The 13738-nt window shown below is 42.9% G+C and overlaps 1 protein-coding gene across 4 annotated transcripts in view; it reads right to left on the bottom strand.

Annotated features, from left to right (window-relative positions):
* The window catches only part of Pkm (pyruvate kinase M1/2), a 28944-nt gene that overhangs the window by 13505 nt on the left and 1701 nt on the right, over positions 1-13738 (bottom strand). For 3 of the 4 annotated variants that reach the window (XM_015480469.2, XM_048793411.1, XM_015480467.2), the window contains 3 exons: positions 6496-6618; positions 3363-3541; positions 2410-2501 (listed from right to left, as the gene is read on the bottom strand). In XM_015480469.2, the coding sequence (XP_015335955.1) occupies positions 2410-2501; positions 3363-3541; positions 6496-6581 (357 nt within the window). In that variant the 5' untranslated portion in view covers positions 6582-6618. Of the gene's footprint in view, positions 1-2409; positions 2502-3362; positions 3542-6495; positions 6619-13738 lie in introns of those variants that run through there. The other variant, XM_048793410.1, reaches the window with a different exon arrangement.

The raw sequence follows: 13738 nt of genomic DNA, 5'->3' as shown, positions 1-13738 counted from the left end.
TTTTAAAAAACTTTTAACTTTTTTCAGTGGTATACTACATTTTTGTAACTGAATCTTTTAAATAAATATGCATTTATTTAAAAGACAAATATGTCTGGGGGAGGTAAAACAGTATATTATAATAATGATTAGATTATTAGGTATTATTTAAATCACCCATGTGGGTTATCTTTGGTATGTTTCTGGGAGATGTGTTGTGTCACCCACTGTGGGTGGCTGTGGTTTGGCTGGCACGTTATCAAATGGTTAAGAGCCAGCCATCAGTGCTGTCCTTGTAGAAGGCTCAGAAGCCTCTAAATTTAGGTTGTTTAAAAGTCATTATTTTCCAGCCAACATGGCATTATGGAAGCGCATGTTCAGCAAGTACACATCTTGCCCATGTGAACTGCCAAAAGCGGGGGCTAGAGACACTGCCAAAGCTGCCAGAAGACCAGAAGTAGACACATGATGTCCCTGTCAGAAAGCAAGAGAGAAAGCAATTTCAAAGTTCTCTGAAGAGTACTTAAACTTGTCAAGGAGCAGAAAAGTACATCCCAGTTTCTAGTTGAAGGTGGGCATGAAGTAAGAGTCCTAAAATGCAGCCAAATTAAAACTGTTTACATGTCACTACACAATACTGGGACAGTTTCAGATCTGTTTCCAAAACACACATCTCAGGGAAAACTTCATCTCATGTAAGGCCTAAAATTAAACTTATAAGAGGGACTTAAAACTAATTCTAATCTTGGAATCAGAGTTCAAGTACAGATAATTTCCAAACACCTCTCCTAAGCCAGCCCCTGTCCTGCAGATGAAGCAGATACCACTAGCCCTTGCCATTTCAGATCTGGGCGGTGTTATTTTACTGGATGGAAGGAGTCATAAAGCCTCATCAAAGGTCAACTCTCAAAATCTATTTCTGTTCCCTCTTCTGCATGGGGAGACAGTGACATACTCCAGCAGGGGAGATCAATGGTGAGCAGATCTTCATTGTTGCATTTTTTGGGTACTGAGGATAGAATCCAGGGGCACTTCACCATTGAGCCATATCCCCGGGTCTTTCTACCTTTAATTTTTGAGTCTCACCAAGTTTCTTAGGACCTTGCTAATTTGCTGAGGGTAACTGAAATCACTATCCTGTTGCCCCAGTCTCCAGAGTCACTGGGATTTTAGGTGTGTGCCACCATGCCCAGCCACTGTTACCTTTTGCATTATCTTTAAGCTAAGGTACCATTTATAGTTAATTCCTGATGATTTGCTGAAAAGTCCCCTCTGAACAATTACAGAATGTCAACAAAGTTATGCTTAACCTGCCTAGGTGTCTGCTGGACCAGGTCTAGCTCCCATGACATTTGAGGGTCAGCCTCCGCCAGGCCATAGGCTGTTTATGGAACATGGTTTGGGAGTCTATGAAGAAGAGTCTCATGTTCCCAGAAAGGAGGAATTCACTTCTTGGATTGCTGTTCCTGAGGACTTATTTTTAGTCCAAACTTAATACCAACTTCCAAAGGCCAGAGGGCAACCCCCTTACCACTTGACCTTATAGGGTAGCATTTTCTACTCTAAATAGAAGTATAGAAGTGAAGACAGGGTAAAGCTTCCTTTTTTCAATCACTGGTCCATCAAGGACAGGATGAGATCCCATGGTCTATGGGAAATCCATGTCAAGTCTGAAAGTTTTAAAAAGGCACAATCTCTCAGGGAGCAGCCCATCTCACTGCACCATTCCTACTCCCCACTGCTCAGAATGAGTTTCATCCAAACTTGGGAACAGAGCCTTCCCAACAGCTGCCACCTGGTCCTAGTTTAAGTAAAGCCCCAGCTCAAATACATTCCCACCAGGCTCCTGAGGAGTGCTGACTGGTTATTTTAATACACCAGGACCCTTGGCAAGGGGTAGCTGGGAAAACAATGCTGAGAGTGTAGACTATCGCATGCCAGATAGTGTTAGTGCTTGAGAGTTGGTTCCTAACTTATTAACAGTGGACATATACTTCTGGACTTGATTATCCTGATAGACCAGAATTAACCTGTTAGATCACCTTTTGGTTCAATGCAGCAATAGAGCCACTGCAGAAACCCTGAGGCAGGAGTGCTGAGTGCTGTAGCCAAGACACCACAGCTCACCACAGGAGAGGAGTTTCCAGGAGTGCCCTCCATGCCTTCCTTTGTGAGTGCTACTGGTAGCCTAGGTACATGGGAGAATTACGGACAGTGACAAAGCAGGTCTTGTCTGCTTACGGAGACTTGGCCAGTAGAGGTGGGAAGGAAAAGGAGGAGAATAGGGATGGGCCAGTAAAGACAATGTCTCATTCACAGTAAAACTCAAGACTCATACATGTCTGGTCTACTGTGGCTAAACAAATGTGACGTTCCCTCTCTGCTTCCTACAAGCTGTCCGCAGAACCTCACTATCCACCTGAGCCTCACCTCGTGAGTTCCGTGAGAGAAGTTTAGACGAGCGACGTTCATGCCAGACTTAATCATCTCCTTCAACATTTCCACTGATCGGGAAGCTGGGCCTATCAAAAAATAAATAAATTAGAGCCATAATAGGAAAAAGGATGTACAAGTAGGAAAACAATAAATTTGCTTAAGTTCTTAAAATGTCTTGACATCTTAATTTTTTTTTCTCTAAATGTTTCCTCCCCCAGACAGCACGAAAGTCTTTCAAAAGTGCATAAAAGACTACTACTATGCTAGCTACTTTCTTGATTTTGGAGTATACTCCTCCCATTTCCTTCAAATTCTGCAGGCCCCTAACTAAAAAGGAAAGCCTAAGGAAGATTTGGCCAGCCCTCTTTGCCCTCCCTGAAGCTCATCCAGACTTCTAACCATAGTATCTTGGTGGCACAGAGCATGTCAAAATGATATTTTCTAGGTCTCTGAGATGTTCTTATAAAGATCTGCTGAGAAAGAACACCCTTGGGCTGGAATTATAGCTGAGTGGTAGAGAACTTGCCTAGCATGTATGAGGCACTGGGTTTGATCCTCAGCACCACATAAAAATAAAGGCATTGAGTAAAAAAAGAAAAAAAAGAAAGAACATCCTCTAAATTTTGCCTATAGCAGAAAATACAGGATACTTTATTGCAACTTCTTTTTGACCCCAGTTCCCACAAGAATCTTTGTAGCAGGCTAGGGTTGTAGCTCAGTGTTTGAGCGCATCCTGAGCATTTGAGAGGCACTGGTTCAATTCTTTAGTACTACATATAAAAAAATAAAAATAAAGGCCTATCGATAACTAAAAAATTTTTAAAAAGAAATCTATGTAGCATCTCACTGAGCACCTATGTGCTACAACATTTTGTTTAGTCTTTTCAGGAGAGAACTAGCCACTGTCACATGAAGTCCGTGTTTGAGGGAGGGATACACCCACATACCAATGGTACAAATGATGCCAGTGTTCCTGGCAGTGATGGGTGGAGAGTCAATGTCCAGGCGGCACATGTGTTCCAGGAATGTGTCAGCCATGGCTGCGTGCAGCTGCTGGGTCTGAATGAAAGCAGTCCCGGCTTCACTATGGGGCTTCGACATGGCTGCTGAGGCTTCTTCTGAGGTCCTGGGTCCAAGGTAATTGGAGAGAGAGCAATTAGATTGAGAAGTGGTTAATATGCCACTTGGCACAGGAGGCTATCTCCTGCTTACACATTAACTCAATAAGCATGCTTTGTGCACAAGCCACAGGGAGGCCAGACATGCTCTGTTTATGTGGGCATTTTTCAAACTGGGCAAAGGATTCCCACAACTGTGAGCAAATGGGAAGAACCTTAATGAACAAATTAAAAACTCGTACCAAATCCATGTCCTTCCCAGGGACTCAGAGTAAGCAGGTCTCTTTTACACTGGGCTGGAATCTACTTTTGATGGCTTTCCCACCAACCCTATAAGTAACGCCATTTTACATGCACTGAAGGAACTTTCACAAAAGGAAGTTGTAACCAATCTTCCAGCGATACAAACAACTTGTTTGTACCTCATATTTTAGCTCCTTAATAAGTATAGATCTTTGTATGGCAAGCAGTCTCAAAGCTACAAATATCTGCTTTGGTGTGAAGCACCCACATAGCCCCTTTATAGTCCTCACCCAAACCCAAGCAATTTCCCTGGTTGTGGAAACAACCACTGCCCAGTAAGTCTTAGCTCCAGAATCCTAGCTGCTTTCACTATTCAGAGTGCCATCTAAGTTTATTCTTCAGCTCCTAAAAGGTAATAGTAGGTAACAAAATGTAGTCCCCATCAACAGGAAGAAAAGTAACTAGAAAGAGAACCCTGAATGCAAAATATTTCAACCCAGGATTCTAAAGAAACACACACACACACCCCTAGTTTTGGTCTGAGAAGTTTCATATATATGCAAAGCAATGCAATTAAAATCAAGGATAGGGCTGGGGCTGTAGCTCAGTGGTGGAGTGCTTGCCTAGCGTATGTGAGGCACTGGGTTCGATCCTCAGCACCACATAAAAATAAACAAAATAAAGTGTTCATCTACAACTAATATTAAAAATAAATAAACAAACAAATAAATAAAACCAAGGATAATCACAATGGTACGGATTCAGTTTTAAAGTCAATACAAACTAGGCAAATAATGCATGCCTGCAATCCCAGTGGCTCGGGAGGCTGAGGAAGAAGGATTGCAAGTTTGAAGCCAGCGTCAGTAACTTAGCAAGACCCTGTCTGAAAAATAAAAAACGGGCTGAGGATGTAGCTCAGTGGTTAAGTGCCTTTGATAAAGTGGTTAACTTCCTGGTACCAAAAAATAGAGAAAGTCACTACAAATGGGTTGGGGGCGTAGCTAAGTGGCAGAGCACTTGCCTGGCATATGTGAGGCCCTGGGTTCAATCCCTAGTAACACACACAAGGTAATGTCAAATTTTTACAACTATATTAATAAGACAGCCCCAATAAGGAAATGATATCTCCCCAACTAATTTTTAATGTTCCACCTGCTTCCCTTTCTAAGTCTGACAAGTGTGCTGCCTCTCAACAACAGGACATCTGTTCCAGGCAATTAACCAGCCCAGGTCACAATCCCTACAATTGTCCTGACCTTTGCTTTACTTTATTACTGACCTACAACTAAACTCACTGAGCCGGTGAGTTAGCTGATTAGAGTCTGAAGAATTCAGGAGAAGCTTCCAGTGTTTGGTTAGCTGATTAGAGTACAGAGACCAAGGAGAGGATTTTGGGCAGCATTTGAAGAACTATCAGGGAAGGATGTGAACCAGAAGCCAGACATCCTTCTCAAAGTCCTCAGAACAAGGGCTACTCTAAGAAAGGCTCTGGCCAAAGGTTAGGAATAAGCCTGTCCTTAGCCCTGGCTCCACCTTTCCCCAAATCTCAGGGCCTCAAATCAAGGACCCTTACTCTGGGACAGCATGCATCTAAACCACCTCTGCCATCTCCAAGAAGGCTTGGTAAAGGACCAATGAGCTTTGCGACCAGTGGTGACCAGTCATGGAAAACTGATGGCTACAAGCCTTCAACTATAAAACTGAATGTTTTAAAATTTCACACACACACACACACACACCCCCCCCCCCGCAGTGGTACTGGGGTTTGAACCCAGTGACACTCTACCACTGAGGTACCTCTTCACTCCTTTTTTTTTCCCTCTTGTCCCGGGGATTGAACTCAGGGGCACGCAACACTGAGCCACATCCCCAGCCCTATTTTGTATTTTATTTAGAGACAGGGTCTCACCGAGTTGCTAAGCACCTCACCAAAGCCAAGTCTGGCCTTGTCTTAGCCTCCCAAGCTGCTGGGTTTACAGGCATGTGCCACTGTGCTACACTCCTTTTTTATTTTGAGGCAGCTTCACTAAATTTCTGAGGTTGATCTCATACTTGGAATCTTTCTGCTTCAGTCTCCCAAGTGGCTGGGATTACAGGTGTTGAGTAACCATGCCCAGCTCAGAACTGAAAACTCTTAAAAGGGAACTAAGATACTAGCTAACTATTCCTGGTGAAAAATATACTGTTGATTTCAATTAGTTTTTCCTACCCCTCTTATATATATACTAGGTACCAAAAAGAAAGTCAGTCCTCTTCTCCAGGACTAATTGGTTTTGTATCTCCTGGCATCTAGTACTTGGAGGCAGTTCAGTGTGATGACCTTCTGTCTAATTTAAGGCCTTTCTGAAAGTTATACCTCCTCTCCTGCTTCCCCAAGTCTGAGGAACTCCTAAATTACTAACAGGGCCCCTTGATCTACACTCATGGTTGAGGCATGGCTCATAAGCCTTCAGGACTCCCAGCTGGGCTTAGGTAAATCTGGCTGTTAAGGGAACATCATTGAGTTGGCACATCAGGCCAACCAGAACACAAAGGCCTTGCTGTAGCCTCCACAGAATGTCATTCAGTCCAAAGACTGTACTGTGAAGAACACAAGATCCGGATGAGTGGGACAGAGTCACTCATTCCATTCTCCTGAAAACCCATCAACTGGCTCTTCTCTAGACCTTCGGTCTTCCTTCAAAGACTAGCTTGGGGCCACTTCATTATCAAGTCATACCTTTGGTTCCCTGGGCTTGGGTTTTCGGTGATATACCCCTCTTTATTTGGCTCAGCACCTTGGCCGCTCCTTGGCCCCACTTGCATACATCGCTCAGAGCTGAATAAGGTTTGCCCTGGAGAACTGAATAAGGATTAAGGTAAAAGCCGAGTGTAACTAAAGCTCTTAGGGGTAAAGGGAAAGTTACCTTAATAATCAGGTGTCTGAGCAGAAGCTACTCCTAAAGGTTCAGCTATGATACAGAGAAAACCACAGAAGCATTCTAAGAAATTGTTAATAGAATCCGTTGGGATGCTACACTCCCAACACCCCAAAACCGCCTCACCCTGAAGTCTCTTTATCCTGTGATTTACTAACACCCCCACTACTCTATGGAAGAACTTAGTCCCCCACTGTGGGAAAGGGATACCAAGTTAAACATTCATGAAAGGTCTAAAGGACATATACCAATTTTTTTTTTTTTTTTTAACAGTATGTTGTCTGGGTGGCAGAACTACAGCAAATTTTTTTTCTTTTCCTTATTAATAAAATTTCTAACATTAAATATTTTTATGAAGAATTTTACATATACTTTTTCTATAAGTAATATATTTACAAGCACCTATAAAATTGTTGGAATTAAAAGAAATATGAAGTTCCAGGTATTAACTGTTGCTCTCTCCTTCAGAAATATTCTGCTTAAATGTGGCAGAGGCCTTGGGCCCTAAACCACAGAAGCCTTGTAGGCCACTTTCAATGACTTAGGAAGGTCAACCCTGATCCACTGAGAACCTTGAGGCCAAAAAAAAAAAGTAATACAGTCCAAAGGACAATTCCATGCCAAAAGTCTGTTAGTTCCATGCCCAAATCCAGCAAATTTCTTTTCCTGTTTAGTCTACTCTCAAGCACAGTACCTTTGTGACAAGGATGTTCTGGTATAGCAGGGCTGTCTCCAGGACCAGGATAATGCCATTAGCAACTATATATTGGCGTCAAACAGACCCTATTTCATCATCTCAAATTTAAATCTGAAGTCTATAAGCTCTACTTTTTTTGCTATTAAGTACAGAAATGAAAATGTGTTTGGAATTTTAGATTTACACACCAGTAGTCAAAAAGAGCTTGCTTGGAGCCCTCCTGACTCTCCAAAAAAGCCTCTGCTCCCCAACACAAGCTGCCTATCCCTCCCACTTCTCACCTAGAGTTGTTGGTAAAACATCCTCTAGGATCTCCCCTGGCCCCAGAAAGCAGCCCTGGTTTCTTAGGGTGTACCTCCGGGAAATGTTCCCCTTCTGCCTGCCGGCTGCCTGGACAGTGTCTGCCAGGACATGCGGCCCCTCCCATGCCAGTCTGACTCACTACTGCATCCTCCTCCTCAGGAGGCACAGACGTGCAAAGCCAACCTCCAGTTGAGAATGGAAGCCTGATGTGTTCCCTGATAGCAGCAAACACCGTGCCCAGGTACTGGCAAAGGCTTACTCTTGAGCCTGAGCCCCTGCAGTAGGATCTTCCTCAGAGCCATTTCTCCTCTGTGAGAAATGAGACACCATTCGAGGGCTTAGCCTGGGCTAACAGGTGGTAGCAGGCACAGCACAGCTTAACTCCAGGTGCCCAATTCTACCCTTTCCCATCTCATCTTAGTTGTCTCCTATATTAGTTTCCTTTGTGCCAGACACAATTCTTTGACCATTCCTCAAAAACCAGAAGGTAGAACCATATAAAAAAATAGCAAATGCTCTGCTTCTTGCAGGCAGCACCACTGTCAGGTCATGCTGGAAAAGATTCATGCTTCACTCCATCAACTCTACATTTCACAAAGATCCAAATCATTCTGCCCTAATAAACTAACTTGACCTATGAGTCTTCATCTGTTTAAGCCAATTTTCAATCAGCAGGGCTCTCTGTACCAATTATGCTTCAATACCAACCTCATCATACAGACCAACCCAATAATGATGGCACTTCAAGCCCACTTTCTTCCTCAAATATTGCTGGGAGGTCCAAGAGTTCCTTGCTCTGACATCCATAAGCTCTTCATGTTTTCCATGCCAGCATGGAAATTCTCAACTCTTCAGAACTCCAGCATCCATCAGAAAGGTTTGTACCATAATATGCTGGCATTCAGGTCAGCCTGCTTTCTCAAGATGGAAAAGGGAAGAAGAATCTCCAAGACTGACCCTATGTAGACTATGGAAACACAAACTGGGTGATGAGCTAGCCACGGGACTCTGGTAAGGTCTGTTCATCCTAAAACACAGCAATGCGTTTGTGTACAGACAATAAAATCTCCTCTAGTGAAGAGATCTCAGTCTGAAGTCTACTCTCTACCTCAAGCAGGGCCTGTAACAGAAGGCAACATCTGGGTGTTAACCAGCTTAACAAAAAATGAACCCATTTGTATGTAGGGTCAAGAAAAATTCTCCTGCTGGGGATGGGGGGGAGGCAGATGACAATGTTCTTTTATTCTTCAGGGTTAGAACAAGTGACATAAACCTATCAGCAGGAGCCTAAGGAACTATTTCAAACTACAGTGTGGAATAGGACAAAAAAAAAAACAAAACACTGATGTTAAATGAAAGACCACTACCACTCAGTTTTCGGACAGGAAGTCCAGAGTCAGAACACTTGATGTCCTCAAATGCCAAGGATTCCCTGGTTCTATCCTAGATGGCCAGAGCAGAGAATTGATTTCAACCTGAAGGTGGAAATTTTGGGAGAAGCTTTTGTTGGGTTGGCACATGGTGCATTCTTAATAAGCTTAAGCAATCGGATAGTGCTTCTAGGCATGATTCCCAAACTCTGGAAGCTGCCAGGAACCTGGGACCCTGATTTAGAGACCTCTAAAGCCAGGGTTATGGCCTGAATAAAGTGAGGTTCGGCTTTTAAAGCAGATTCCTTACACCACAGTTGGGGTAGGGGACAGGACTTGAGAAAAAGCAGTGACAGCTGTCCAAGAGCACTGACCTAGTTAGCACCAGTCTCCCCCCTAAAGCAGCTTTTACAGGTTTACTTGTATTATTTTGGATTTTTTTTAATTAGGGAGGGAAAAAAACAAAACAACAACAACAACAAAATCCCTAACATGTTTTTCTACCACCCAGAACTGACCATTAACAATGAGTTCTAATTTCCTCAGACTTTCTAAAAATAAAAATTTTATACAGTTCATTTTTCTTCCCCCTCCAGTTTCCTCTAAGCCTTCCCATTTAACATCCCTACTCCTTATTGTCAATTTTGGCACCCAAATCACTAATATGAATTCTGTATATTCCTAGTTCATTTAAGTTCATGCAGTTTATCTATATACTGGCCATTTTTAATATCCTAAGTGAGTACTGTGCATATCGCTGAATAACTTCTTTCTCACTCGGCACATTTAAGATCCATCCAGTCAGTTGCTATAAGGATCCAGCTAGTTCATGTGAACTACCATACCAGTCCATTGCACAAAGAGATCATTTATGTATTCCCTTACCTGCCCTGGGCATTAAACCAATTTCCCCTATTAATATTATAACAACATAGTATGTCTCCTACAACAACTCATAGTATGTGTGAGCTTCTATATAGCCCAGAAATGTGGAATTCTTGGTTATGGAGAATGTTTATTTCTATTTTACTAAACCTAATAATTGCTCTCCACACTGTCTGTATCAACTTTCTTTCTTTCTTTTTTTTTTTGGTTGCTGTTGTAGTGGACACAATACCTTTATTTTTGTTTATTTACTTTTATGTGGTGCTAAGGATCAAACCCAGAGCCTTGCATGAGCTAGGCGAGCGCTCCACCACTGAGCCACAACCCCAGTCCTTGTATCAACTTTCAACCAACCAGTACTGTGAGTTCCTGCCTTCCCACATGTTTGCTAATACTTGGTATTGTCAGACTTCAAAAATGTTTGCCCAGCTGATATTTGTTAGTCTGCTCTCTAATGTTAACTACCAAAGGGTAGGATAGCAGGATTTAAGTCTCTACTTCCCTACTTCTTAATCAAAACTCCTGGGCTCCTCTCCAAAATGGATATGACAGACTCTGCATTTTATGTGTCATGACTGACACTGCTGAGGCAAATTTTCTTGCACTAATTTCCAGAGTTTAAACATTGTTTAAAGTTTAAGAAATATGAACTGTAGGTCAATTAAAGATGTTTGGAAGGGATGGGATTCCCTTCAGAGAATTTTTTTGCCAGCAGAGTTCCCCTAAGCTGGTCCATACTCTGAAATGCTATAATCAGCAACCTCAGTGCCCTAGTATATAGAGCTGGTGGTGGCATCTCCCCACCAGAGCCCCAGCCTGTATTCCAAACACTGCTTGCTGGCACCAGAGCTTCCCAGGAGTTTTGCCTATGGACAAAATGTGGGGGATTCTCAGAGGCCACCAGAGGTACTGCAGCCCAGCTCTCCCTCCTACGTGCAGAGAGGCACAAACCACTGCAGGGGCGTGGTCTCATGGCACTGCTTTGCAGCCCTACCAGGGCCCCTATCTCTGAGTAGCCACACCAGGAGGCAGGAAGAGTCAGCCAGAGGCTGCACACCACCACCAGCCCAAGCTCACCTTCTCCCCAACAGCTTCTTTAAGAGACCCAAGTAAGGCTGAGGTTGTGGCTCAGTGCTAGAGGGCTTGCCTGGCAAATATGAAGCACTAGGTTCAAGCCTCAGCACCAAATATAAATAAATAAATAAATACTAAAAAAAAAAAAAAAAAAGAGACCCAAATAATTAGACTACTCAATTATTCAGTTTAAGTCTCGCTATAGTGAAAATGTGAGTTCCAGAAACTAATATGGTATTAAGAATGGTCTTGGGCTGGGGATGTGGCTCAGGGGAAGAGCGATCACCTAGCACACGTGAGGCCCTGGGTTAGATCCTCAGCACCACATAAATAAATAAAATAACGGTATTGTGTCCAACTAAAAATAAAAAAAAAAGAATGGTCTTAATACATTCTATCAGCTCTATTTTTATCTGTTCCACAATTGATTAAAAATGACAACTCAATGTTCTCTAAGTTTTTAATCAAATAAAACTCATAAACATTTCACAGAAACCCTCAGCAAGGTTACAATAAAACTCTGCTCACAGGGTGACTCATTCTTGTGGCACACCAGTTAACTAGGATTTGACTAAGCATTTGGAGTGATTCAGAAATTGAGGTAATTGTCAAATGAGTCATTTTCCTCTAACCTGATCTGTTTTAGTCTTGGCCATCCTGACTTTGCTACATAAAAGCTGAAGCAAACTAAAACCTAAGTAATGTGAGTTTACAACTTACAAATGCTGCAAGTTGTTTTTTTCCTACTTTCCTGCTCAAAAGCCATTTCCGCATTTCTTTTGTTGCCTCAATGTTAAGAAATACACAGCTTTAAGAAATAAAATGGGTTTTCCTGTGACCCCACCTTAATGTCACAATAATTGAAGAAAGACAAGCAGCTTCTGTAACTGCTGTTTGGAGTCAACTATCAAATGTGCGAAGTCACTGGGGATGCAGTCCTTAATTCTGTTTGTAAAACTATAAATTCAACACTAAAACTATTTCTAATGTAAGGCTTCTAATTAAAGCAGCTGTACTACACAGGAGATGAATACCCATATATTTCAGCTAAGTACAATAACTCAGAAATGCGTTCATAGAAATTATTTGTTATACATGTCCCACGGGAGGCTGCCTTGCCCAACATAGAAGACTCAGACTGCATTACTTGGGCACAGCTCCCTTCACCTAATCTCTTAGGGCAGTACAGAGAGCCTGGTGACACCTGGACCAACCATTCTGCATTTAATGAGACATTTTTTAACTGGGGAAATGTATGCTGTTTCATTAGTTGACTCATTGAAAGGGGAGGGGGGCATTTTTTAAGCCTGCAAAAACCGCAATGCAGGGCTGGGGATGTGGCTCAAGCGGTAGCACACTCGCCTGGTATGCCTGCAGCCCGGGTTCGATCCTCAGCACCACATACAAACAAAGATGTATGTCCGCCGAAAACTAAAAAATATTAAAAAAAAAAAAAACTGCAATGCAGTTTCCCCACTTACCCAAGGAAGAGAATTCTCTCAAAAGCAGACAATTTGAAAGGTTGAGTCATCTTGCCCACACAGCATCCCCCACAGATCTGGTGATGAGTTACATTACCCTTCCCCACAGAACAGCCCCTACTGCATTACCAAGAGCACCCTCTGGCCACCAGAGGGCAAATTATTTGCTAACAATGCTGCCCCAGGGGTCTTGACCTAGGACCTCCTCTGTACCCAAAGAAGTGGCCACACCCTCAGTACTGTCAAAAGGGGGCGACTTCCCCCTGCCTCCCATCCTAACATCACCCTAACAGCTAGCTGAGGAAGTCCTAAAACCCCCTTGGAGCAATCAGGGACCCGAATGAAAGAGTTTAGTTTTGGTATGGCGCAAGTTTGTTTCTACCCTTAAAGTCCACACCATAGGCTGACCCCCCCCCCACCCCTGCCTTTATTTAGAGGTATCCTTTCTCAGGAGACCAAAGAACTTCTGTTCCAAGAGAGGCGCAAAGTAACTGTACTTTGTAAACATTGTACCAAGATCTCTCAGGAGAATTGTTTCCAGGAGCTATTTAGTATTTAGACAGTCTAACTCCCAAAGATTAACTGTATGAGGCTGGGGTTGTAGCTCAGTGGTAGAGAACTTCCCTACCACATGTGAGGCAGTGGGTTCCATCCTCAGTACAACATAAAAAAAAAAGCATGTGTGTGGGGATAGCAAGGAGAAAATGATGGCAAGTTCAGACCCTCAAGTCCCTCAAGTCAACTGTGAATTAACTAATTGTGCAGTGAACAAAATAATACATGAACGTCATTTCTTCTGGACACCTCATTAGAGATTAGACACTTAATTCCACATACTTGGAGGGATGTGCCCAAAAACCAGCTCTTTCACCATTCATGAGGAAAATGTTACTCCCAGTTTTCCCACAGCAAACAGGCCCAGGGGATGAATTCTTCCATCAATCATCTTAGTAGTTACACCTGATTCCAATTGCCCATTTTCAACTCCAGAATGCCTCCGTCCACCGGGCCTGGGTCTTTGATATCAGGCTCACTTTAGAATAAAGAACAAGATGGATGCCCTAGGTTTAAGCAGCCAAAGGACCTGCCTCTGAGTTTTAAAATAGCTTTCAGTCTTGAAGGTGCTTTCCTGTTTCTTCAAACCTTGTGTGCCAACTTTGGAGTGGTTACGACCTTCTCTCTCTCCTAGGAAACTCTTTCCTTTCTTTTTTTTTTTTTTTGGGGGGGGGGGGGG

The sequence above is a fragment of the Marmota marmota genome, unplaced genomic scaffold (genome assembly GCF_001458135.2).
Source record: "Marmota marmota marmota unplaced genomic scaffold, marMar, whole genome shotgun sequence".
In the NCBI taxonomy this organism is placed as follows: Eukaryota; Metazoa; Chordata; class Mammalia; order Rodentia; family Sciuridae; genus Marmota; species Marmota marmota.
The sequence above is the reverse complement of the archived record's forward strand: the minus strand, read 5'-3'. Positions and strand labels throughout refer to the sequence as shown.